Raw genomic sequence first — 25,076 nt, 5'->3', positions numbered from 1 at the left:
TAGCTGGACCGAGTAAGGTTGATGCATCAGTACAGTTCTGAAGATGGAGCGGTGGAAGTTGGCGGCGGCGGCCTCTGAGAGCACGCCGGACCAGTGTGTGCCCTAGACCCGGCAAGTGGCTAGGTTGGGGTCTCAGGTCTTAGATGTTAGGCTTGGCTGTGATGTCTGTTTGGTACTAGGCTCAGGCTATCTGCGCCCGTTCATCAACTGGATAGGTGTAGCGACACTTTGTTGCTTAAATGGCGGCTTTTGTCTTACTGTTGTATGACTTTGTAAAGTCTTGTGAGAATAATTAATAAAGTGGCCGTATGCATCGCCCAGATGTAGAGGCCGGGGGTCATCCTCCTTTTCTAAAAAAAAACTTTTTTATTGCAACATGTCAAGTCTTAAAAATGTGAATATAAAATAAAAGGTTCATCAAATAAGGATGTGACAACCGTAACTTGAATCGAATGCTACACCTATGCAAATATATTGCTAAACAGCCATCCAAATATATTGAACATAACCTGTGCTATCACCTCTAATAGACTGCATCTTGAGACCTGAAAATTCTACACCTTCCGAAGCTAATATAAAGTGCCGACTTCGTATATCTCCAATGTGTAGCCAAGAGGATAAACCTAAGTGAAATAGGAAACTCTTTTATTAAGTTAGATTGATTCTTACTTAGATTTTTTTATCCAGGTATGCTTTAATATCAGTTATTTTTCTCGGTTACCAGATCCATTTCTCTAATTTTGCATTGCATTACTCTACCCCCCCCCCCCCCCCCCTCCTTGGTCCCTAACATCCCCAAGTTTACTCAGATAAGCCGACTTCCCATTCGACCCATCTTCCTTGGCATCACAGACGACTTCCCAATCGACCAAATTATACTGAAACACATGAGGCCAACTAGGCAACTACCATTTATGATCTATAGATTTTAAATTGAAAAAGAGATTTGTAAACAAATTTATAAAATCTCATATATACAAAAATATTTCATACAAAATAATTTTGAAATCTGTTTCATGCGCTATGACTTTTTTTATATAGGTGACATAAAATATCCACATATGTTAATAAATAGGTTCACGTGACTTCTACATTTTTTGAACTAATAAAAACTGTTTCGTATGTATTTTATTAAATATTCCATCATCTATGAAAAAATATGTATATCAAATGAAACATGCATGAATAAAAAAAATTATAACTCAACTTGTGAATTTTGTTTCAATAGATAAAACACTTAGTAAACAAAACAGTTCTAGATCCATGAATTATGTTTGTGTATTTTCAAATTCTCCATGTAACCAAATGCAAATGTTTCACAAAAATAATGTAAAGAAACATCCAAAATTATCATCTAAATAATTTATATGGATTGGTGAATACAAAAACTATTAAATTATTGTTATTGAACTTAATAAGAATCTACAATAGGAAAAAGAGCAAACACAAAATGAACTGAAATGGATTAAGAGAGATGAAAAGCAAAAGTAAACATAAATAGGAATATATACATAAATGACAGAAAAGAAGTTAATAATGGAAATGGAACAGGAGCATACTGGGCGGGCACAATAGGAGGAAGGACATTTCACAAAGATTCTTTCGATATTGCAATGAAGCGGATGCTAGGAATCAATAGCACCAAGGCCAAATCGCGTCATATGCCATTCAAAATAATCTCACAAATACTAAGGGCATCTCCAATGTCAACCCTCAAAATATCCACAACCGTCCGGACCGCACGGTCCGGACGTGTTTCGCCATTCGACGCGGTCCTGCATTGGTCCGTTCGGCAGTCCGAATGCACCTTATCCCACAAACCGAAGACAAAGGTGGGGCATGGAGGTTTGCGGGTGTCCGGACCGCTACCATGTGCGTGTCTAACTAAGATGGCCCACGAAAAAACCATCGCACTCTCCCGCATGCGTTCCCCCTCATAGCAGGTGCCCACATTCATGCCGCTCTAAAGCAGATGGCATTCAAGTGGCTCAGCAGCCGAGGGCACCGTCTGCACTGCGTCCCGGGTCTCCATGCATGTTCAATGTAGGAGAGAAGTTTACTGGATGGGACGGGACATATATCTATCAAGCCCATTCAATACCCATCCCTTCATCTGCAGCTATTAAATGGGCTCGTCGGACGAGAGACCAACTCTGGCGCCCATGCATTGAAGCATCAGGACTCTTGGCTTCACCGGCATCCACTATTTATAGACGGCCACACCCCACGACGAGCACTTATCTGCTCCACATCTTCCTTCCGTGCACCACATCCGCCATGACCGCGAGCGGGAACGCTCTGTGGGAGAGCCTATCAACAGAGATGAAGCATGAGGTGGCCTCCCCATGCGCTCGCATGGAAGATCCACCATACCAGGCGGATAGAGGCCGGCATGCCGGCTAGCTCTTCTGAGGTCTTCAATGTTGACCCCATGATGGAGACTGGCTCTGACGACGATTGCGCCGGATCCCGCGCCAATGCATGTCGGCTTGACGATGGAGTAGGCATAGGCGCACTTTAACGCCTCCATGGCTGAGGATAAGCCCACACCCGTGCCTATTTTGCTGTTATGGCAAGCACAGGAGGAGCAGTGGTACAACCTGATACTCCTCGAGCAGCACCTGCCAACGGAGGGCCAGATCTACAATGAGCGAACAAGGAAGCCGTGGCGGCCATGGCCGCGGCGAACCACAACTTCATCGCCGAGGCGCTCTACGAGGCCGCCCGCGCTCAAGCCGCCGTTGCAACGCACAAGCTACACAGCTCGGCGTGGAGGCGGAGCTAGCTGCACAGGCGAGTGTGGACGAGAACGCCGCCAGCGGTGCATCCTACGCGCCCCCAAACACTGGTTGACCCTGCCGATGGGACAATGACGGTGTCGGCCCCTCCATTTCCATCGTGGACCTCACGCCCACCGGCGACGGACAGGTGCAGACTCCGCCGAGAATGAGTACGGCTTGGGAGGCGGCAGGGCCTTGTGTTACAAGTGGGCCGGTCTGTCTTTCATATTCTACTCTTCCTCGCTGGCGATATAGCAAACACATCGCACTCTTCGGCATCCTTGGTCCTTCGCCTCAACTCGACCATCTACCTCCTGCTCCGGCACTGGCGACTTCATTACTCCGGCGAGCGGCGGTGCCTTTGTCAACAGAAACACCATCTTTTAACTTCAAAACTACTACTCCCTCTATTAGTATTAAACTCCAAAAAGGTCGTATGTTTAGGAAGCTTCCAGCTCAATGCACACTAGTTTCCAACTTCACTGGGCTGCACTACCGTACAACAGGAGGTGTTCTCGGTCGCAGCTGGTCTCCGTGGTCCGCAGTCACCATCGCTTGCAAGTTGCAGTCAACTACATAGGTAATATCAGTCTAACGGAACCGGAATCTGCACCAGATTCCAGAGGATATACCCTAAGACGCGTGTGACCTCAAACATGTCGCGTCAGTGTGTTACACACCCTCTAATATATTCTCCAGTTGCACCAATCATTTCATCCATGGATGAACAGAAAAATAATAATTATTACTAGTTGGTTCCTGCCGTCCAAGCTAGACTTCGTGGTTCGTACGTACGAAGTTCGACCGGCCGCAGATTCCTGCCAACTTCGTCGCTCACATATATTATAAAGATCAAGTACGTAATTTTCAGTAGATCCACTGGTTAAATAGTACTAGAGGATACCCCACACGTTGGTCCGAGAATTGATTGATGAAATTTTTGGTTCCAGCATGCAAACTAAAATTAAAAATACATATGACTTATTATATTTGATTATGTATAATTGTAAAATATTTATTGAATATAAGTAGAATAACTGAATGGAAAACATTTTCCCATGTATGGTTGAATGTTGTGGTGGTTTTTTTCACATGCAAGATTGCATGTTGAGGTGGGCCTTATCCCATTTATAATTATATGATGAGGTGACATGCTTGCATGTTGAGATAAATGAGTTAGTGAGGATGACCTTCTTAGATATATAGGATTCCAGTGACATATTATTTTCCACAATGTCAAGAATACATTCACCATTAGTCTTTCAGTTTCATGAGTTCTTTTAGATTTTCTGTTTCATGAGTTTGCATAAGATTTCGGCCGTTTCTCAAATATTTATTCCTCTAAACTTTGTGGCCATCTGGACGATGCAGCTACACATCCAACATGGTCTCGGATTTTTGCAGTTAACCTTATGCTAGTGTCTTGGTGCACAATCATATTCTAACATCTTGGCAACACATGCAGAGCAACATATGTCCCTTTGGAGACAACCATGAACTGTCTTATAGGAAATAAACTAAGTAGTAAGACCATGAACTGTCTTAGGGAAACAAACTAATTATTAGTAGCACCACAACACTAATAATTGAACTAAACCTTAACTGCGTGATAGCAACGTACCATTTCATGTGGGACTGGGCCATTGTATATAGGAGTAGATATCTACCGGGAAGAATATCACTGCAACAACACCGAACGGCAGGAGAGTAGCAAGGAACCACTATGGCTCGCAACCAGCAGCTGAGGGTGCTGCAGGCACTGGACGTGGCGAGGACGCAGCTGTACCACTTCATGGCGATCGTGATCGCCGGCATGGGCTTCTTCACCGACGCCTACGACCTCTTCACCATCTCCCTTGTCGCCGACCTCATCGACCACAGGTACAACCCAGATGCCCGGAGAGGAAACTTTATCCCCGTCCTCATCAACGCCGTCTCCCTCTGCGGCACTGTGCCTGGGCAGCTCGTCTTCGGCTGGCTCGGCGACAAGATGGGCCGGAAGCGCATATATGGCGTCACTCTGCTCCTCATGGTCTTCTGCTCCCTCGCCTCCGGCTTCACCTTCGGCAAGAGCACTAACAAAAGCGTCCTGATCACACTCTGCTTCTTCCGCTTCTGGCTCGGCTTCAGCATCGGCGGCGACTACCCGCTATCGGCCACCATCATGTCTGAGTATGCTAACAAGAGGACACGCGGTGCCTTCATGGCCGCTGTTTTCGCGATGCAAGTAAGAATCTTGTATATTTTTAGATTTATAAAGGAAGAGGATTATGGCCTCCCTGCCTCACTTGACTTACATACGTGTATGTGAATTCTACATTCACCAAACTTTATTTCAAACTAATTCTAGGGTTTCGGAAACGTTGCGGCGGGGCTCGTTGGCACAATCACATCAGCAGCCTTCGTGAACTCATCGCCAGACAAAATTGATTATGTCTGGCGCATTGTTCTCATGTTTGGTGCCGTTCCTGCTCTCCTCACCTACTACTGGCGCATGAAGATGCCCGAGACAGCACGGTACACCGCCCTCATTGCCAAGGATGCAAAGATGGCCGCGTCAGACATGTCTGCTGTCCTCAACATGCACATCGTTCCCGAAGAAGACGGCGTCAACGAGCTCGCCAGCCAGGACCAATATGGCCTCTTCTCCTCGGAGTTCCTCCGCCGCCACGGGCTCCACCTCCTCAGCACCACCGTCTGCTGGTTCGTCCTTGACGTCACCTTCTACTCCCTCAACATGTTTATGAAGGACATCCTTACTAAAGTCAGGCTGCTTGACATTGACGATGACCTTCGTAAGGTATATTGTCAAATGGCTAGCCCACCTGTGGCGCCAGGGTATCATAAATCCGTCAATCAGTTCAAGCGAACGATGCGCATCACTGGAGTGCACACGGCCATCGCAGCGGCATGTACATTGCCAGGGTACTTCTTCGCGGTGGCCTTCATTGACCGCATAGGACGCGTGAAAATCCAATTGCTCGGCTTCACCATGATGACGGTCTTTCAACTTTGCCTTGCCATCCCTTATCCTAAATGGCTAGAATGCAACAGAAACAAATATGGATTCGCCGTCCTGTATGGCTTCACCTTCTTCTTCGCCAACTTTGGGCCAAATACTACGACTTTCATCCTTCCAGCAGAACTCTTCCCGGCACGGTTGCGCTCCACATGCCATGGTATATCAGGGGCGGTCGGGAAGATCGGCGCCGTCGTCGGCGTGTTTGCCTTCCACTTCTTGAGGAACCAATTCAGGGCCTTGCTGTTTGTCCTTGTTGGTTGCAATCTAGTTGGCATTATGTTCACTCTTCTATTGCCGGAAACCATGGGTAAATCTCTTGAGGAGATTACTGGAGAGACAGAAGAAGGTCAGACTCTGGATGATGGAGCTACAACGGTCAACGCAGACGACGGCATACACGTTGTGCCTGTCTAATTAACCTTGTTGATTTCATTGATCAATCTAGATGTGTCTTGTACTCAATAGGTTGCCTTGGGGATGGTACATGAAAGTGTATATTTCATCCTAATTATCTTGATTATTGTGTATAAGAATATAAATTGGAATTTGAGCTTTATAACTGAAACTGGGGATCAACGATTTTCATGTCAGGGAACAACCTATGGTTTTTTTCTAGAAGTAATAGCCATAAATCTCGACACGAGATGAATCTGGAGGTGTCGGACGAGCGAACGATAATGCCCGACTGTACTGTGGATCACTGTTCAAGAAATCTTCCGATTCAGCGATTAATCTTTCGATTTGTCTCTACTCATGGGGTGACCGATAAGATTATGCCTTATCTTCACCGTTTATCTTTTGGACCAATATATCGCTCTGACAAGCGATTTATCAGGAATCTACTGATAAATCGGACCTATTCATAGCACTATGTTTGTAAAAAGTATGTTTATTTGTGTTTTATGGACCTTGTTACGCGATATGTATTGTTGTCCTATTCTGTTTGTCATTATACGAAGATCCAAAGGCTAGGAATCATGGTAACACTTCTGTCAAATTATCTTTTGGTGTTGAATATATGTTATTTTAGTGTTGAGGACCTAGGATTTGCAAAAAAAATGTCCGATTAATAGTCGACCAATAAAATCAATTAATCGGCCGGTTTCCGATTAATCTCTAATCTCTAGCTGACCCAGACGCTAACGATAAGCGATATCCTCAACATTGTTGTGGATACCACCAATGTGTCCCTAACCATATCTCAAGTGTGCATAATGAGTGGGTGTATGATGCTTGCCAAAAAACCATGGTCACTAACTGCCCTACCCAAAGTCATGAAGTGTTTGAAATGCTCTTGTCGAGCAAGTATTTTCTAATGTATCGATCCTGCAGCAAATTCGGTTTTTCTAGGGTACACCAAATTCAGTTGGACAAAAGAATTACTATGCCGGTCTTTGATCGGTGATCTGTTTGTTGTAATTTAATCAATGTTTGAGCTAGCCCAATAGCAATTTCAGAAATTCCTAATAGATGCTAGAGGCCGACTCAGCCCATTTGTGCAAGGCAAGAGATGGAACCAAAGTTTAGTCCCACATTGCTAGTTTGGTAAGAGTTGGACCTCCTTATAAGGGAGGTTGTTTCCCCACATGTATGAGCATGATAACAAGAGGGACATTCACGCGCGCTTCGCCGCCGCCCGCGCGCCACACCACGCCATGGGTTGCGGGAATGAGCCGAGCTGATGTCTAAATGGGCCGCTAGCCCAACAACACACGATCCGCGCCGTGTCGCTACTTAGCTCACCGCACATGAAATGTATCAATTGTAATATAACCACACTTTATTTCCAACTAATTCCAGGGTTTGGGAAATGTTGTGGCGGGGCTCGTTGGCATGATCACATCACAAGCATTCAGGAAATCATCGCCAGATGCTACTGGCGCATGAAGATGCCAGAGACAGCATGGTACACGGCCCTCATAGCCAAGGACACAAACATGGCTGCAGCGGACATGTCCGCAGTCCTCAGCATGCACATCGTCCCAGAAGAAGACAATCTCGGTTGCCACGACCAGTATGGCCTCTTCTCCTCGGAGTTTCGCCAACGACATGGGCTCCATCTCCTGGGTACCACCGTTTGCTGGTTCGTCCTTGACGTCACCTTCTACTCCCTCAACCTCTGTATGAAGGACATCTTTACTACAGTTGGGCTGCTTAAAGGTCATGATGACAAAGTCTGTAAGGTTAATACTTGTGAAGTGGCTAGGTATTATAAAGCCGACAATCCGTTCCAGCGAACAATCGACATCACTGCAGTGCACATGGCCATCGCAGCGGGGTGTACATTGCCAGGATACTTCTTCGCGGTCGCCTTCATTGATCGCATAGGCCGTGTGAAAATCCAATTGCTCGGCTTCACCATGATGACAGTCTTTCAGCTCTGCCTTGCCATCCCCAATAATAAATGGTTAGAATGCAACAACAACAAATATGGATTCGCCGTCATGTATGGCTTCATCTTCTTCTTCGCGAACTTTGGGCCAAACACTACAACTTTCATCTTTCCAGCTGAACTCTTCCTGGCACGGTTGCGCTCCACATGCCATGGCATATCGGGGGCGGTCGGGAAGATCGGTGCCATCTTCGGCGTGTTAGCCTTCTCCGTCTTGAGGTGCCATTTCAGGACCTTGTTGTTTGTCCTTGTTGGTTGCAATCTAGTTGGCATTGTGTTCACTTTTCTATTGCCGGAAACTAAGGGAAAATCTCTTGAGGAGATTACTGGGGAGATAGAACAAGGTCAGCCTCTGGATGACACAGCTGCAGCAGTCAATGCAGCTGACGGCATACACATTGTGCCTGTTTAATTAGCCTTGTTAAGTTGATTGATCGGTCTAGATGTGTCTTCTTTTTAAAGGTTACCTCGGGGTATGGATAGTACATGAATGTGTATATTTCACATTAATTCTCTTGATTATTGTGCATTTGTAAAGAATATAAATCTGAATTTTAGATTAATAATTGAAAATGGGTATCAACGATTTCCATGTCGGGGGACAACCTATGGTTTTTCTAGAAATAATAGCCCTATGGTACTGTGGATAATGCCCTATGGTACTGTGGATACCAGTATACCACCTGATATGTCGCTAATAATATCACGATCGAGTGTACATGATGATTGGGTGTGTGATGCTTGCCAAATGACCAAAGTCACCAACTACCCTACCCAATGTCATGGAGTGTTACAAATGCTCATGTAGAACTATTATTTTTTTGATGTATCGATCCTGCACGAAATTCTCTTTTTCTAGGGGCACATCAAATTAAGTTGGACAAAAGAATAAATATGCTTGTCTTCTATTGGTGATCTATTTACTTACAAACAAATCTAATTTAAGTTCAAAAATATATAATGTTTCAAGGAGAGGCCGAAAGATTCACGATTCCGTGGTATCACGAGGACTCTCTCCGGTCATAGCCGTTTCTTGCAACCATGATGGGCTCCCGCTGCAGGCTGATAACAACTTGTTCGCCATGTGACGCAATTGGCCACCAAATTGATAGTGCATTTCTTAGCCCGACGAGTTCTACCGGACGGCCGGTGGGCGTAGGTGCGGAGACCTCTTGTTGGACGAATAATGGCATCATGCTGCAGAGGCTACGCCTAAAAGACGCGTGTGAGGGGATTATGACCACGTATGCCATGAACTGTTTCTTACTCCCGAGGGGATTATGCCAGCAAATAGATACTATGCTCCATAAGAAAAATTGGGTAGCAAGGATGGCAAGACGAAGGTGGCATGGGTCTCCTGGGATGTTCTTACTATACCAAAACACAATAGCTACATGTCAATCGCCCGACTTTCGAATTTTGGGTCAATCGATTTTGGTTGAAGGAAGAAAAAGGTGCAGAGGAGGAAGAAACTCGCCGGAGGGGAGGAAGAAGCTCGCTGGGCAGGCTACCCCAGTATCTATCTTAGGGTTTATGGTGGGGGCGGTGGTGGCCGGTGGTGGTGGGGGTGGTGGTGGGGCGGTGGTGTGGGACTTCGCCGGAGAAACACATCGGCGCGGGGGCCTAGAGGGATGGCCGGCGGCGGTGGAAGACCGGCGGTGGAGGTGGATCAGGGGAGGGCGGGGCGGCGAGGCGGTCGCGGAAGCGCCGCCGTCCGCGGGCGGCGGGGGTCGGCGGTTAGGGCTGGGCTGGATCGGCGGGTGAGAGAGAGGAAGAAGATATGTCGGAGGTTGAAGTTTGATCGAACGGTTGATACAGGAGAAGGAGGATCGACTGAACCGTTTTCTGTTTTTCAGGCGATTGATGTGTAGCCTGTCCCATACCAAAATACATGGGCGGGTTGGAATTTAGAAATACTCCATCGTTCAATCTTGCCATGCTAGCCAAGTAGGCCTGGAGGTTGATTCAGGAGCCGAGCTCTCTTAGCACGAGGATTTTGAAAGTTGTTTACTTCCCCACAGGTGAGCTATTGAGTGCGGAGCGCGGGTCACATCCAACACAAGTGTGGAGAGTGTTACAAAAAGGCGAATCAGTGTTGTAGCAAGGGCAAATCCGTCGCATTGGTAATGGACCAATGACGAATATATGGGCTTATAACTGGCAGCCGAGGGACAACATGCTGAGGGCTCTGCACCCTCGATCTAATGACCCATACAATAAATATTTGTGTAATTTTACAAAATTATTTCATACCATTCCAAAAGATGTTCGTGACATTTTGAAAAAAAATGCTCTAACACTTGAACATATATTCTAAACATTTTAACAAATTATGTCCTTTACAAAAAATGTTCAATGTGTGTTAAAAAATGTTCACCGTGTATTTGAAACATGTTCAACTTGCATTTGAGAAAATGTTCAGCGTTTATCTAAAAATAGTTGAACCTATATACGAAAAATGTTCAACGTATATTTGAAAAAAGTTCGCATGTATTTAATGAGGAAATAATAAAAAACAAATGAAAAAAAGAAAAAAGAAAAGAAAAACCACTAAAATCTATGAAAGCATGGAAAAATGGAAAAACCGCACAGAAGCTTCTAAAACTAGTTGGAACTGGTTCATAGATGCTTCCCAAAATTGCTCCTTGAAAAACCACAGGAACAGACATGGGCCAGCCCACTTGTGCTAATGCCAAAGGCGAGACGAGCTACTATCTCACAAAGAGCGAGATATAGCTCTGGCACCGGCCGTCACCCTATAGTTTTTTCCTGGACCCTATAGTTATTTTTATATAAAGGTAATAATACACTATATCATTTGGTATTGATAGGATAGTTCCTGACGTTGAATGGGGTCACCATATCAAAAATGCATGCAATCAAATTATAGGAAGAGAAAAAGAGCAAAGGTGGTCCACTGTAAGCATCAACACACATCATCACCTTACAAACATGAACTGCAAGATTAGTTCTCCAAAAAAAAAAAACCCTCCAACAATTGTTGTTGTTGTTGTTGTTGCCCAATCCAATAATTTAAGACCAGAAGATGAGTTTTTGCATTAAGATCCCGTCCAACAAACAGTAAGCAATGCCTTTGTCAAGAGAAGACTAAAAAACACAAGCATTGTCTCGTAAACCACTGTTACTCGAGAAAGTCTGTGCATGCGTTCAGTAACTTCAGGAGGACAAACAACATGTCAACGATCCTTGATTGCACACGAATCCTCTTGGCCCTCGCAAACGTAAGATCATTTTATTTTTCCTTACGAAAGGTGATCAATCATATTTGATGCTTCGTGAGTCAAACAGTCGATGAAACGCACGGATGTGCGTACGGGCTCGGGCCACAGTTCAGAATGTGGTGCCATATCTCCTGGTTATCGAGGGCTCTACTTCACTGTTTTATTTTCTATTTGCTCTGATCGGATCTTCATTTTTATGTAAGAGCACAAAAGAAAACATTGACATTTTTCAGTACATGAACATTTGTTTTGGAAGTGTGAAATAATTTAAAATTACCTGAACATTTTTAACTAGCTTGCACATTTTATAAAAAAAAACATGAATAAAATGCAAGAACATTTTTGTAACAAATGATCATGTATTTATAGAATGTTCTTTTTATACTAAAAGTGTCACCAAATATTAAAAAATTAACATTTGTTTAAAAAAAGTCCATGTAAGCAAGGTACACTATGCCTATTAGAAGAAGCCCCCATGTAATACCCCTTTCCCTCTTGGTACTATTCAAACTAGGAAAGAAGCAACTGATCGAATCCATTGATACTCATTTTGCTCTTTGTAAGCACTATGGTAACCACTCCTACTGCGAACCACACTCCGAGGGATACCCATTAGGGTACCTCGTCGAGTCAACGCAGTAATCATAAATCTTGTGTTTCTCATCCACCTCCTTGAGCTTTCGTTGCCCCTCTTCGTCCAAGACGTGAGTGAACCAGCTGCTGTCACTAGATCCTCGGCCACAGATCCAGGCGGTCTTCTGCGGGACGCAGGCGACGACGCTGTAGTTACGGAAGAGCGAGGTGAACGGCGCCTGGGACCAGTCGGTCTTGACGCGCCCACCCTGCGTCGCCCAGTCCTCGGCGTTCCAGATGCTGCTGTACAGCCTCATTGGCTGGTACAATGGGAAAGGGATGTCTTTTCTTTGTTGGTTCTTCATCTGCCGGATCGGTATGCCGTCGACAAGTATCCTGCATATGGAGGTGACTTGGGGTTAATTAGTGCTTTTAAATTCCGGAGTTGCTTACCACAATCACAACACTTTTAGAATGAGACCCACTACTTAATGAAATCAACGAAATATTATATACTCTTAACTGTCATGTGAAAAGATGAGGTAAGAGGAACCATGTTAAAAGTTAAAACTGCTCTACTAGCACCACATATGTATGCAGGAAATTGCGAAGAACTAGTTATATTAGCCGGATAGCAAGAGGGAAACTTACAGTATCTCCTTTGGGTTCCAGAGGATGCAGTAGGTGTGGAAATCTTGAGTGGGATCAAACCAAAGCCGGTACTGCTTCTCCCGGCCGCCTCTTCCCCTGGCGTAAATGTTTGTGTGCAAGGTGTATGGCTCGCCGGAGCTGTTCCCCAGGAATTCGAGGTCGACCTCATCGTGTTCTTCCCATGGCCCCTCTGTCAGCATCTGCAGCAGCACAACCAACTAATGGTTAACCCGAGGATACATATATATATTCCAATAACATGAGTGACATGAATTCTAGCAGCTGGTTCATTTCTGGATCACTTACGTAGAGCGTGGTGACGGTGCCGGCCGAGTCTCCGGGGACGAGCTTGATGTCCATGTCGAACCTCCCGAAGAGGTGCTTGCTCTTGGAGCGGAACACTGAGGTCATCCAGCGGTCGAGGGACAGGGACACGGTTTGGCGGCCGCCACTATCGTACTCTACCTTTGTGTCGCCCCACAGCAGGTCGAGGCTGTCGGTCATGTCACTTGCTACCGGGGAGACTGCTAAGATGAGGTAGAAAGCTTCTATTAGTGAGCCTAGGAGATAAGCCCTCCTTGCTAGTCGCCCCATGGTCTTCTCCTTCTAGTGGTTTCTTTCAATTGAGTGAGTGTGTGTGCTGTGTTTGAAATGGTGTGCACTTATATAGACTACGGGTGATCGAATGGGCTAGTGGGGTTCCAGTGTGTGAAGCACAAACGAGATCTAGCACAGCATTGTGTTGGATTCGTCAAACATATGATGAACTAGATGTGATTGGCTGGTTAATGAAGAGTTTGGTACATAAATTGAATAAAAGTTGCTTCAACCAAAGCTAAAGTGGGAATAATTAAGTTTGCAATTGACTAACTGGAGTAGTTCTATTATGGGATGTGCGACAAATCTGAGCTTCCCCAAGGTGTCATCTCACAAAACTAAGCTGGCCTTCTAGGGAGTCGAACGATGGTTTATGGTATGACATGGAGAGGGTTTTAGGCCCCCTTGCTGTGGAGTTCTTGTGGGTCTAATTTCTAGATCTACTCAAAACTGGACGGGTATATTCAACCATAAGGCATACACTTAAAGATTAGTATCTGTCCAGTGATGCCTTGTTGACACTTGACACACTATATCCGCTTAGAAAACACAAAGACACAGAAAACATAAAAAGGAAAAATGCTCCTGCGGTCTTGATGTTTTTCCAACATATTAGCACTTCTGATCACAAATATAATTTCTTGCAAAGCATCCCTTATTGATTCTTCTAGGTTCTGTACAGCTTTCAGAAAATAGCAATGGGAATTGCTGCAGAAAAAGCAGCATACAGTTTGTGAAGGATAGGCATTTACCAATGCAGGTGTTGTTCAGCTGTCAGTAATTAAATAAAGTAGTACAGTAGTACTAACATGATCTAAAGTCAAACAGGCAAAGCCACCAGTAGATCACACCGGCTAGACTTTTTCACCGGATGCTTCCCAAGGACTGTCAGGCGACTGCATTCCCCACCGTCCAGCACGTACTACCAAGCGTGTAGACATTCTGAGAAGATGCACACGGAATTCAAAAGGCCGACATCCAAATTAAAATCGAAGCAGCAACGACCATGTACGTCTCTGGGCGGTGAGTGCAGAGTCAGCGAGAACATACGACATGGCCTTTCCCTGCATGCGCCACACGCTTCACCCGAGTCGCCGGAGCACACAAGGGAAATGGTACATATGTTACTACAATTCTGGTGATCTGTAATGGTATTTGTTAGGTTTGGGGTAATAGCAAAAATTTAGGTTTAGCCAGTATTTTGGGACGATACCTACAATTGGTTGTGTACTTGTGTTGTATATTAATTGATTTTGTTTGGTGGTGTGGAAGTATAACCAGACATTTTCAGTGTTCATATTTTATTATCCCCGGGATGTTCTTATTTGCGAGGAAAACTTTCAGTCTATTCATCAAACATTATGATAGTACAAAAAGAACACTAAAGGTAACATAAAGAATATCCATGTCCATAGACCACCTACCGACGACTACAAGCAATTGAGCGAGCCGAATGCACGCCGCCGGCATTGCGCCTCCCTTATGGGAGTCAGACAAACCTTGTTGGAGTAGACTGTCGAAAAGTCATCATGCGAAGACCCCAAAGGACCAACATACCAGAACAACAACCGTTGCCGATAAAAAGAAGCATACATAAAAAATATCCAACCTGTAAACACATGCAGACGGATGAACGAATACCAGATTCATAAAGATTCACAAATACAAACACCAACTGAATCCTGCAAGATGAGACACACCATCTAATGATGCTAGATGCAACCACTGGAACCAGGGCTAGACGAGGAGAACCTTATTTCATTTTCAGCGAGCCACCACGGCTCACTTCCTGAGCAAAACGCAAACCCTAAACAAACTAAAAAACACCTAATAAAATGAAGCAGGATTCGGGATCCGCTCGGCCTCCATGGTCCAAAGACCAAATGAGGCGAGCCAGATCGGTGGTGGCACCTGCAGGAGGCGTGTAAAACTATTGGCTGGAGTTACTTGTCGGGAAGAGGAGAAAAACAATTCATATGTTTGGTTGACTATCTATTCCTGGGATGTTTGCCATTTCTCTCCAAATAATGCATTTTTTTAATAATAAATCAATAGGTATAATCGATTTTGAACTTCACGTCTCCATGAAGATGAGTTGCACACATCTATTTTATTGTAAGAGGCTCAGTGATGAGGATACAGACCTGGGGTAGGGTCATAGGCCTGACCAATACGTCCTATCCAAGGTCACTACCCTGAAAGATAAAAGGACCAAGAGACAACAGGAGAGTGTCGGTCGAATACGTCGAGTGCAATCCACTCGACGGCCAGGTCACTCGGAGGTCCTCCTCCCTACCGTCACTCGACCATACAGAGAGTCACTCGACCTATCGAAGACCAGGAGTCAGAAGGGACCGCAACGGCCGGACGTTCACTCCGTAGTCTTTATAAGCATTAACAGCACTTAAGGCTGGCGTTACCAGTAACGCCACTTACTTTATGTACATTAAGCCCCTTGTAATGGAGGTGGGCGGGGGTCCTGGCGCACTCTATATAAGCCACCCCCCCTCCTCTGGGACAAGGGTCCGCACCCCCTGTAATATCACATACATAATCCAATTGACCGCCTCCAGGCACCGAGACGTAGGGCTGTTACTTCCACTGTGATGGGCCTGAAGTCGTAAATCTCGTGTGTACACCTTTACCATAGCTGAGATCTTGCCTCTCCATACCTACCCCCCTCTCTACTGTCAGTCTTAGGACCACGACAGTTGGCGCCCACCGTGGGGAAGGTGTCTTGGCGACTTGTTGCTGAAGTTGCAAGTTTTACTGATCATCATCATCATGGTTTCCGGCGGCGGACTGGCTGAGGGCCGCGAGATCCGTCTCGGCGCGCCCGTTTTCGTCGTCGACGACTCCGCGTGGCTTCAAGAAGCTCCCCTGGACGTTGAGGCAATCCCCGTTCGAGAGGCGATGCACTTCCGTGCGTGCGTTTGCGGCGTCCTTCTCCGGCAGCCGTCGACTCAGTATCAGTCGGCTCCGCCTGTGTTTTCACTCCCCGTTTTTTGCCGCCGCAAGCGATCCGGTCGATCGCGGATCCAGCGGTGGGTGAAGCACGTAGTGGCTCGGCGTTCGGCCACCCATCATGTCGCGGCAATCGAGCCCGACGAAACCCTCCACGGCATGTTCGATCTGTCGACTGGCTCCGCGAAGACCGCATCCGAGTGCGATAGCAGCGACCCTGCGGCATAAGTCTTGATGGTCGACGGTCCCCACGGTCCGCCTAGTTTTTGCCATGAGGGCGGCAGAGACGGAGGCGGCGATCCGTCGCGCGTCCACGAGGAATACCGACTCGAATCCCTCTCTTCACAGCAGAGGGAAGAACTTCGTCGCCGCAACATGGATGCACTCCACACGCCCATCATTGGAGAAACCATCGAGGCTCGTGCCTTGGAGGAGGTGCGTCTAGCCAATTTGCCTGAGCGCACTCGACTGGATAACCTTCAGCGTGCTCTCGACGAGCGCACTCAGGAGCGGATCCATGAGTCCAGTCGACGAAGTTCAACTCTGATGATTTTTGCTGATGTTGAGAGCAAGAGTCGATTGAAGGTCATCAACAAAGAAGTGAATATTGCCGCTCCGGCGACGATGACCACATACCTGAGATGGTCTCAAACAGCCATCACGTTCGACCAGTCTGACCATCCTGCTCGTGTAGCCACCCCTGGGAGGCAAGCACTGGTGGTCGACCCCGTGGTTGGGGGCACTAGACTGACCAAAGTACTGATGGATGGTGGCAGTGGGTTGAACATCCTTTACGCTGAAACCTTGAAGGGGATGGGCATTCCGATGTCCAAACTTAGCGAGAGCAACATGAGTTTTCATGGTGTTATCCCTAGAAAGAAAGCTGAATCACTCGGCCAGATCGCCCTCGACGTGGTCTTCGGTGATTCCAAGCATTACCGTAAGGAGAAGTTGACATTTGAAGTCGTGGATTTCCAGAGTGCCTATCATGCCATTCTAGGTAGGCCAGCCTACGCACGTTTTATGGCTCGACCATGTTATGTGTATCTCAAGCTGAAGATGCCTGGCACCAAAGGTGTGATCACAGTTACTGGCAATCGACAGAAGGCAGAGGAATGTTTCCAGAAAGGTTCCAAAATTGCCGATGCGCAGATGGCAGCAGTTGAATTCCAAGATTATCAGAAGAATGCAGATTTGAGTGATTTGCTCCGAGCCAAGAAGCCAGCTACAGACTCTGCATTTCAGTCGACTGGTGAAAGAAGCCGATTCATATTCATCCTACCGATCCCAATGCTGCACCGACTCATATATCAACAACAGTCGACAGCAAATAGGAAGAAGCGCTCATCCAGTTCCTCCGTGAGAACTGGGACATCTTTGCATGGAAACCCTCTGACATGCCAGGTGTACCCAGGGGACTGGCTAAGCACCGTTTGTGTGTCGACCCCAAGGTAAAACCCGTCAAAGAACACCTTCGGCGGTCCGCCGTGCAAAAGAGGAAAGCAATTGGCAAAGAAATGGCTCGGCTGTTGGCAGCAGATTTCATCCGTGAAATCTACCACTCCGAGTGGATAGCCAATGTAGTCATGGTCCCTAAGAAGGATGATTCACTTCATATGTGCATTGATTTCAAACATATCAATCGGGCCTGCCCGAAAGATCACTTCCCTCTCCCTCGCATCGATCAGATTGTTGACTCGACTGCAGAGTGTGAGCGCTTGTCTTTCTTAGATGCATATTCCGGGTATCATCAGATCCAACTGTATGGTCCCGATGAAATAAAAATAGCCTTCATCACCCCATTCGGGTGCTTTTGCTATGTCACCATGTCATTTGGTCTTAAAAATGTTGGAGCCACATTCATGAGAATGATTCAGAAGTGCCTGCTCACTCAAATCAGTCGGAATGTAGAAGCATACATGGATGACATCGTGGTCAAGTCACGTAAAGGTTCCGACCTACCGACTGACCTCGCAGAAAACTTTGCCAACCTAAGAAGGTATCATATCAAGCTTAATCCGTCAAAGTGCACATTCGGAGTTCCAGGTGGAAAGTTACTCGGTTTCCTCGTTTCCAAACGAGGGATCGATGCCAATCCAGAAATGGTTGATACCATCTTCCGAATGAAGTGTCCTATGCGAGTGCATGACGTTCAGAAGCTGACTGGTTATTTGGCCGCCTTGAGTCGATTCATTTCTCGTCTCGGTGAAAAGGCCTTGCCTCTTTACCGACTAATGAAGAAGTCTGATAAGTTCGAGTGGACTGAAGAAGCTGATGCAGCGTTTGCAGAGCTCAAAACCCTGCTGTCCACCCAGCCGGTGCTCGCTGCGCCAATCAGCAAAGAGCCTTTATTGATTTACATCGCAGCCACTAGACAAGTCATCGGTACAGTACTCATGGTCGAGCGAGTGGAGGAAGGAAAAGCCTACGAGGTTCAGTGCCCAGTTTACTATCTCTCTGAAGTTTTAACTCCGTCCAAGCAACGATATCCACATTATCAGAAGCTCGTCTATGGAATATACATGACTATGAAGAAGGTTGCACATTATTTCTCTGATCACTCCATTACGGTCGTCAGGGACGCACCACTATCTGAAATCATGAATAACAGAGATGCAACTGGTCGAGTGGCAAAATGGGCGATTGAACTCCTTCCTTTGGATATCAAGTTCGAGGCAAAGAAGGCTATCAAGTCCCAAGCAATCGCAGATTTCCTCGCCGAGTGGATTGAACAGCAATTGCCGACTCAAGTTTACTTGGAGCATTGGACTATGTTCTTCGATGGCTCCAAGATGCTGAATGGTTCAGGTGCTGGGGTAGTATTGGTATCCCGCCGTGGAGATAGGCTTAGCTATGTTCTCCGGATCCACTTTGATTCCTCCAATAATGAAGCCGAATATGAAGCACTTTTATACGGATGCGTATGGCCATTTCAATTGGCGTCCGTCACCTTATGGTCTGCGGCGACTCAGATTTGGTGGTTAATCAAGTGATGAAAGAATGGGACGTCAGGAGCCCGGCCATGACTAGTTATTGCAATGCAGTAAGGAAGCTAGAAAAGAAGTTTGAAGGGTTAGAACTTCACCACATACCCCGACTGAAAAATCAAGCTGCAGATGAGTTGGCAAAGATAGGTTCGAAAAGAGAGGCCATTCCCCTTAATGTGTTTTTGGAACATATTCATTCCCCCTCACTTCAGGAGGATCCTTTCACTGAAGGGTCACAACAGCCCAAGAGTGCTACAGATCCGACTGAAGTCGAAGTGCCAGCTGTGGTCGACTTGGTCATGGAGGTTTTGGTCATCACCCTCGACTGGACAGTGCCATACATCGCATACATTCTTAGGAAAGAGCTTCCAGAGGATGAAGAAGAGGCTCGATAGATCATCTGTCGGTCTAAAGCCTTTACCGTAATGAGAGGTCAATTGTTCAGAGAAAGTGTAACTGGGGTCTGTCAGAAGTGCATCACGCCAGAAGAAGGCCAAATGATCCTCCATGATATTCACTCGGGGACCTGTGGTCACCATGCGTCCTCTCGGACCATTGTGGCCAAAGCATACCGAGCCGGATTTTATTGTTCGCGTGCCAATGAGATGGCAAAGGAGATAGTGGACAAGTGTGAAGGTTGCCAGTTTTACTCCAACATGTCCCATAAACCTGCATCAGCTTTGAAGACTATTCCACTCGTCTGGCCTTTTGCTGTTTGGGGATTGGACATGGTTCGACCTATGAGGACTGGCAGGAGCGGATTTACCCATGTGCTAGTAGCAGTCGACAAGTTTACTGTCGGTGTCAAAACCGGCGGATCTCGGGTAGGGGGTCCCGAACTATGCGTCTAGGCGGATGGTAACAGGAGACAAGGGACACGATGTTTTACCCAGGTTTGGGCCCTCTTGATGGAGGTAAAACCCTACGTCCTGCTTGATTGATATTGATGATGTGGGTATTACAACAGTAGATCTACCACGAGATCAAGGAGGCTAAACCCTAGAAGCTAGCCTATGGTATGATTGTTGTTCGTCCTACGGACTAAAACCATCCAGTTTATATAGACACCGGAGAGGGTTAGGGTTACACAGAGTCGGTTACAATGGTAGGAGATCAACATATCCGTATCGCCAAGCTTGCCTTCCACGCCAAGGAAAGTCCCATCCGGACATGGGACGAAGTCTTCAATCTTGTATCTTCATAGTCTTGGAGTCCGGCCGATGATGATAGTTCGGCTATCCGGACACCCCCTAGTCCAGGACTCCCTCAGTAGCCCCCGAACCAGGCTTCAATGATGACGAGTCCGGCGCGTATATTGTCTTCGGCGCTTGCAAGGCGGGTTCTCCTCCATATTCCATGTGTTTGCCGGATAGTGTCCGGTTTCCTTATAAATGTTGCGCTCCTTGGCTTCTACGTCCAGTAATGGCCCTCTCCCACGTGTCGTATGAATGCGAAAAGCCAGGGTATTTTTACGTTTTACCCCCTAGCTGCTCGAATAAGCTGCCTATAAGAGAGGCGAGGATCCAGATCCGAATCACACCATCCTCCTTCCGCAAGTACTCATCGAAGCGCATGTGACAAAAATCCATTCCAACATGGACAGTCGACGCGGCTCCTCCTCTCGCGCTCCCAGTCCTCAGCTAGGAGATTGGAGGAGATGTTCAGTCCCGCATAGCGAGTTAGTGACGCTCCAAGCAGAGGGATACCTTCCCCCAGCCTTTATGGTTCCGGTTCGAGCCGGACTGGCCACCTACAAGGGTGGGAAGCAGGCGGAGAGCGTCCCCAATCCCTCCAAAGGAGAGCGGGTATGCTTCGTCCCCTACCTAATAAGGGGACTCGGATTTCCCATACATCCGTTTCTCCGGGGGCTCCTGGAGTTCTATGGACTCCAACTTCACCACCTAACACCTGCCTCCATCTTGCACATTGCGGGCTTTGTAGCTCTTTGCGAGCTGTTCTTGGGCATCGAGCCCCATTTTGCGCTGTGGAAGAGATTGTTTTGCCTCGTACCCCGTTCTTACGAGGGGTCGATATATCAAGTGGGCGGAGCCGAAATATGGCGCATCGCCGGGATCGGATATTTATCCGGAACCCCGAAGAAGGCGTCCGAAGACTGGCCTTCGGAATGGTTCTATGTGGAAGACGCCCCACTGCCAGATCCAGTTCGGATCGGCCTCCCGGAGTTTAGTATCGCTCCTCTGAAGAAATGCTTGAGTTGGCGCCCGCGGAGCCCTCAACGGGAAGATGATAGGAGCGTCCAATATCTGATGGGCCGGATAAGGTTACTGGCCCATTCCGGATTGACCATGATTGGAGTCATGGCCACATGCATTATGCGAGGGGTGCAACCGCTCCAATATAGGGGCTACCCCATGTGGGATTTCAACGGGGAGAATGACGCCACCCGTCATGGCTGCAAGGGGCCGGGATCGACCATCGATCTGGTGAAGATCCTGTCCGGCTTGTACAAGTGGGAGAAGGAGGACTTCCTCCGCACGAGTCCATTGAATGGATTCTCCATGAATAACCCTCGAAGCTGGGTAAGCGGACGTTTATATATCCGATCCATGCTTTCAAAGTTAATTGTCTTACTTTATGATTTCGACGCAGGAACTGCACCGGGATGTGGAGGGCATACAAAGCCCGACTCCACAACCCGAGGATCCGGGTAGATCCCTTGATCCGGCCTCCGGAGAGGATCTGGACATAAAGGTGGAACTGATTCACGGGGTGTTCCACCAACTCAGCATAGACAATGCTCTAGTCGCCATTACGGCTGACTACCCCGGTTTATCTCCGGCTTCCCAGGTGAGTACGACCGAAGTCCTGACACCATTACTTTTTTAATGCTTATTTCTGACCACCTTATACCAACGGTGCTTCGCAGGAGGTGCCTTTACGGCGGGAAGCCGAGCCCGCGGCGACTGACCAACCAGGGTCAGTGCGGCCCAGCAGGCGGAAGAGGAGTGCGGCGCGAATCGAAACGTCGCCGCAAAGGTATGGTGCACCATTGTCTTTAAGGGAAAGACTCCTGGGAGGTATATTAATGCTCATGATTCTTCCAGGAGAAAGAGCGCTCACCGGACTGTGCCTGGAGAGGTTGCCAACCAAGCCTCCGCCAGCCAGGCTCCAACACCTGGTCCGGAGGGGGAGGCGAGCGCAAGGCGCGAGCCGGATGCTCCTCCAACGGAGGATGCCGACAGGTTGTCCGCCACCAGGTCTGAGGTGGAGAGCGCCATGAATCACATGCGTCGTCGGACAGTTCTTCGTGACGCGTGTTTCTCCCTAGAGGCGTTTAATGCCTTTAATGCGGGAGACGCGCACCTCTGTGCTTCTCAAGATGGTTTAACCAGAGCCACGGAGCAGTATGTGAAAGACACATGGGTTAGGAATTTTAATAGTTATATATGCCAGTAGCCCCCAAGACTTAAAATAGTTAAACTAACTGATTTAAGGATCATTTGTTATGCAGGATCTTACGGAGAAGAACACCCACCTGTCCCAGGAGCTTCAAGAATGCAAGGCCCAACTTAAGGCCACACTAGCCGCCACTGGGGGAGCCACAGAGACCCCCTCTGGTAATACATATTTCGAAAAGATAAGTAGTTTATGACGTGCGGCGTGTGCGTTTAGTCTGACAATAATATTGCAGAGGGTGCCGGACTAGATCCGGACAAGCAACATCTGCTGCGCCAGCTGAAGGCCGGCGAGAAGGTGCTTATGAGGGTGCAGCAGGAGAGGAACAAACTCCAAGATGCCAACACCCAGCTGGGTGAAGAACTAAAAGATGTTCGGGTCCAGCTGTCTAACTCCGCAAAGGAGAATCGGCGGCTTCGTCGCGACATTTACAGTAAGTGCTTGAGCAAACTCTTTTGAAAAGAAGAGTTCGGCGAGGAAGTTGATTGATAGAAATGTGTCTGTAGGTGTGCTCACGGGTCGTCCGGCGAAGGAAATGCCTGGTTCCACGGGTGACCTTCTTCCCGAGCTTCTGCAACTGCACGAACATGTCCGGCAGGCAATGAGCGGCGTCATTCAGGCCTTATGGCCGTCCGTCTCCCTACCCGAGGGTCTTGGAGGGCTTGCTGAGAAGCTTCAGGGAGTACGGCAGCGCTTTCGTCTATGGAAGATATCGGCCTGCCGTCAAGGCGCCAGGGAAGCCTAGGCCATGGTGAAGACGCGGTACACGAAGGCTGATCCAAACCACATGGCCGAGGTCGGACCTGTGGGGCCCGATGGGAAGGAGATCCCTGTGAGCCTGATGTACGGCCAAGTAGAGTTGGCCGCGAAATATTCCCAACGGGACTGTAAACTAGACAGCCTGTTAGATGGGATTGAAGAGGAGTACAATTAGTCAGTTTGACGATGTAATTTAAAATGACATGTAAAATGCCTTCTAGCCGGATTGTAGATCGTTTGTCTTTGCGGACCTTTTCGCTTCAACCTCGGGACCCAACAGTCCGGAGTGTGTCCGAATACCCTCACGGTTATACAAAAACCGGGGCATGCATGGAGACCGGGCGTAGGGGTCATAAGTGCTTTATCAGACAAGTGCCCAACTAGCTACGTTATATTACATGGTTAGTAAGAAACATCTTCCAGGGAGAAGAGTTCTGTTAGGGGTTCCTTTCCCTGGGAGGCATGCCCTAAAGTGCATTTCCGGACTGCGAAAAGAGCAGAAAAAGCATCTGGGGGCAGATAAATAAATAAGTAATAAATCATCTTTCAAGTCACCGACCGAATATTCCCTTAAGAACGCTAGCCTTCGGCTTCACCCAGTCTGAGGTACACATCCGGCTGACCCGGCAGTAACAATCGCAGAGGTGCTCCCTTTACCTCCTAGCCGAACAATCGGGAACGTAGGGGTAAGCACAGGAGCCAGGCAACCCAGCTTGGCCAAAACTTAAGTCATACCGATGCATATAATGGTGAGTAAAAGGTACATGCGGAAGTATGACACATGTGTTGGGCATGAAGCCCGTATAAATAAGCTTCTGTTAAAGAAGCCCCCAGGTATAACGAGTGCGAGTAGCACATCAAGTGTGTGCGAACAATGCGCAGATCAGCCCTCAAAGGCTTTTACTGAAAGAGGGAGGAAAAAGGAGGGAAACAAAAGACAGCGAAAAAATATGAAAGGTGGACGGAGGAAGGAGACGAACTCTGAGTCCGGCGCTAGGCGTAGAATCTTCGGAGACGGGCTGCGTTCCATGGGTTCGGCTCGAGTCGGTTGTCAGATGCGTTGCGTAGATGGTATGCACCGCCGGTAAGGACTTGGTCGATGTTAAGGTACCTTCCCATTTGGGATTAAGTTTGTCCTTTTTCTTGTCCGGCAGGCGTAGAACTAGCTCGCCAACATTGTAAGTTTTGGCCCGTACTTCTCTGCTTTGATATCTTCGAGCCTGCTGCTGATAGAATGCGGAACGGGATTTTGCCACGTCGCGCTCCTCCTCTAAGGCGTCCAAACTGTCTTGCCGATCTAACTCGGCTTCTCTTTCTTCGTACATGCGCACGCGAGGTGAGTCATGAATTATATCGCAGGGCAAAACTGCCTCTGCACCGTATACCATAAAAAATGGTGTGAATCCGGTAGTGCGGTTTGGCATGGTCCACAGCCCCCAGAGTACGGAGTCGAGCTCCTCTACCCAGTGCATGTTAGATTCTGTGAGGGACCGCATTAATCTGGGTTTAATGCCGCTCATGATTAGACCATTTGCTCGTTCGACCTGACCGTTAGTTTGAGGGTGATAGACTGAAGCGTAGTCGAGCTTGATGCCCATGTTTTTGCACCAGAGTTTAACCTCGTCGGCCGTGAAATTCGTGCCGTTATCAGTGATGATGCTGTGAGGGACGCCAAAATGGTGTACTACCCCG

General features: G+C 47.5%; 2 protein-coding genes and 1 pseudogene across 2 annotated transcripts; 2 read left to right on the top strand and 1 right to left on the bottom strand.

Annotated features, from left to right (window-relative positions):
• The first annotated feature begins 4,503 nt into the window (after nucleotides 1-4,503).
• Nucleotides 4,504-6,216, top strand: LOC123040167 (putative inorganic phosphate transporter 1-13). Its single transcript, XM_044463095.1, has 2 exons — nucleotides 4,504-5,007; nucleotides 5,131-6,216. Exons 1-2 carry the CDS (start codon nucleotides 4,504-4,506, stop codon nucleotides 6,214-6,216), a joined length of 1,590 nt encoding a protein of 529 aa, XP_044319030.1.
• A 1,254-nt stretch (nucleotides 6,217-7,470) lies between these two features.
• Nucleotides 7,471-8,606, top strand: LOC123038851 (putative inorganic phosphate transporter 1-13; annotated as a pseudogene).
• A 3,411-nt stretch (nucleotides 8,607-12,017) lies between these two features.
• LOC123038850 (xyloglucan endotransglucosylase/hydrolase protein 24-like) lies at nucleotides 12,018-13,254 on the bottom strand. Its single transcript, XM_044462276.1, has 3 exons — nucleotides 12,967-13,254; nucleotides 12,661-12,860; nucleotides 12,018-12,405 (listed from the first exon to the last, which is right to left on the bottom strand). The coding sequence occupies exons 1-3, from the start codon at nucleotides 13,252-13,254 to the stop codon at nucleotides 12,018-12,020; spliced, it is 876 nt and encodes a 291-aa protein (XP_044318211.1).
• Nucleotides 13,255-25,076: the final 11,822 nt, after the last annotated feature.

Source organism: Triticum aestivum, chromosome 2B, assembly GCF_018294505.1.
Source record: "Triticum aestivum cultivar Chinese Spring chromosome 2B, IWGSC CS RefSeq v2.1, whole genome shotgun sequence".
Classification (NCBI taxonomy): domain Eukaryota; kingdom Viridiplantae; phylum Streptophyta; class Magnoliopsida; order Poales; family Poaceae; genus Triticum; species Triticum aestivum.
This window is presented reverse-complemented; position numbering and strand designations above follow the sequence as displayed.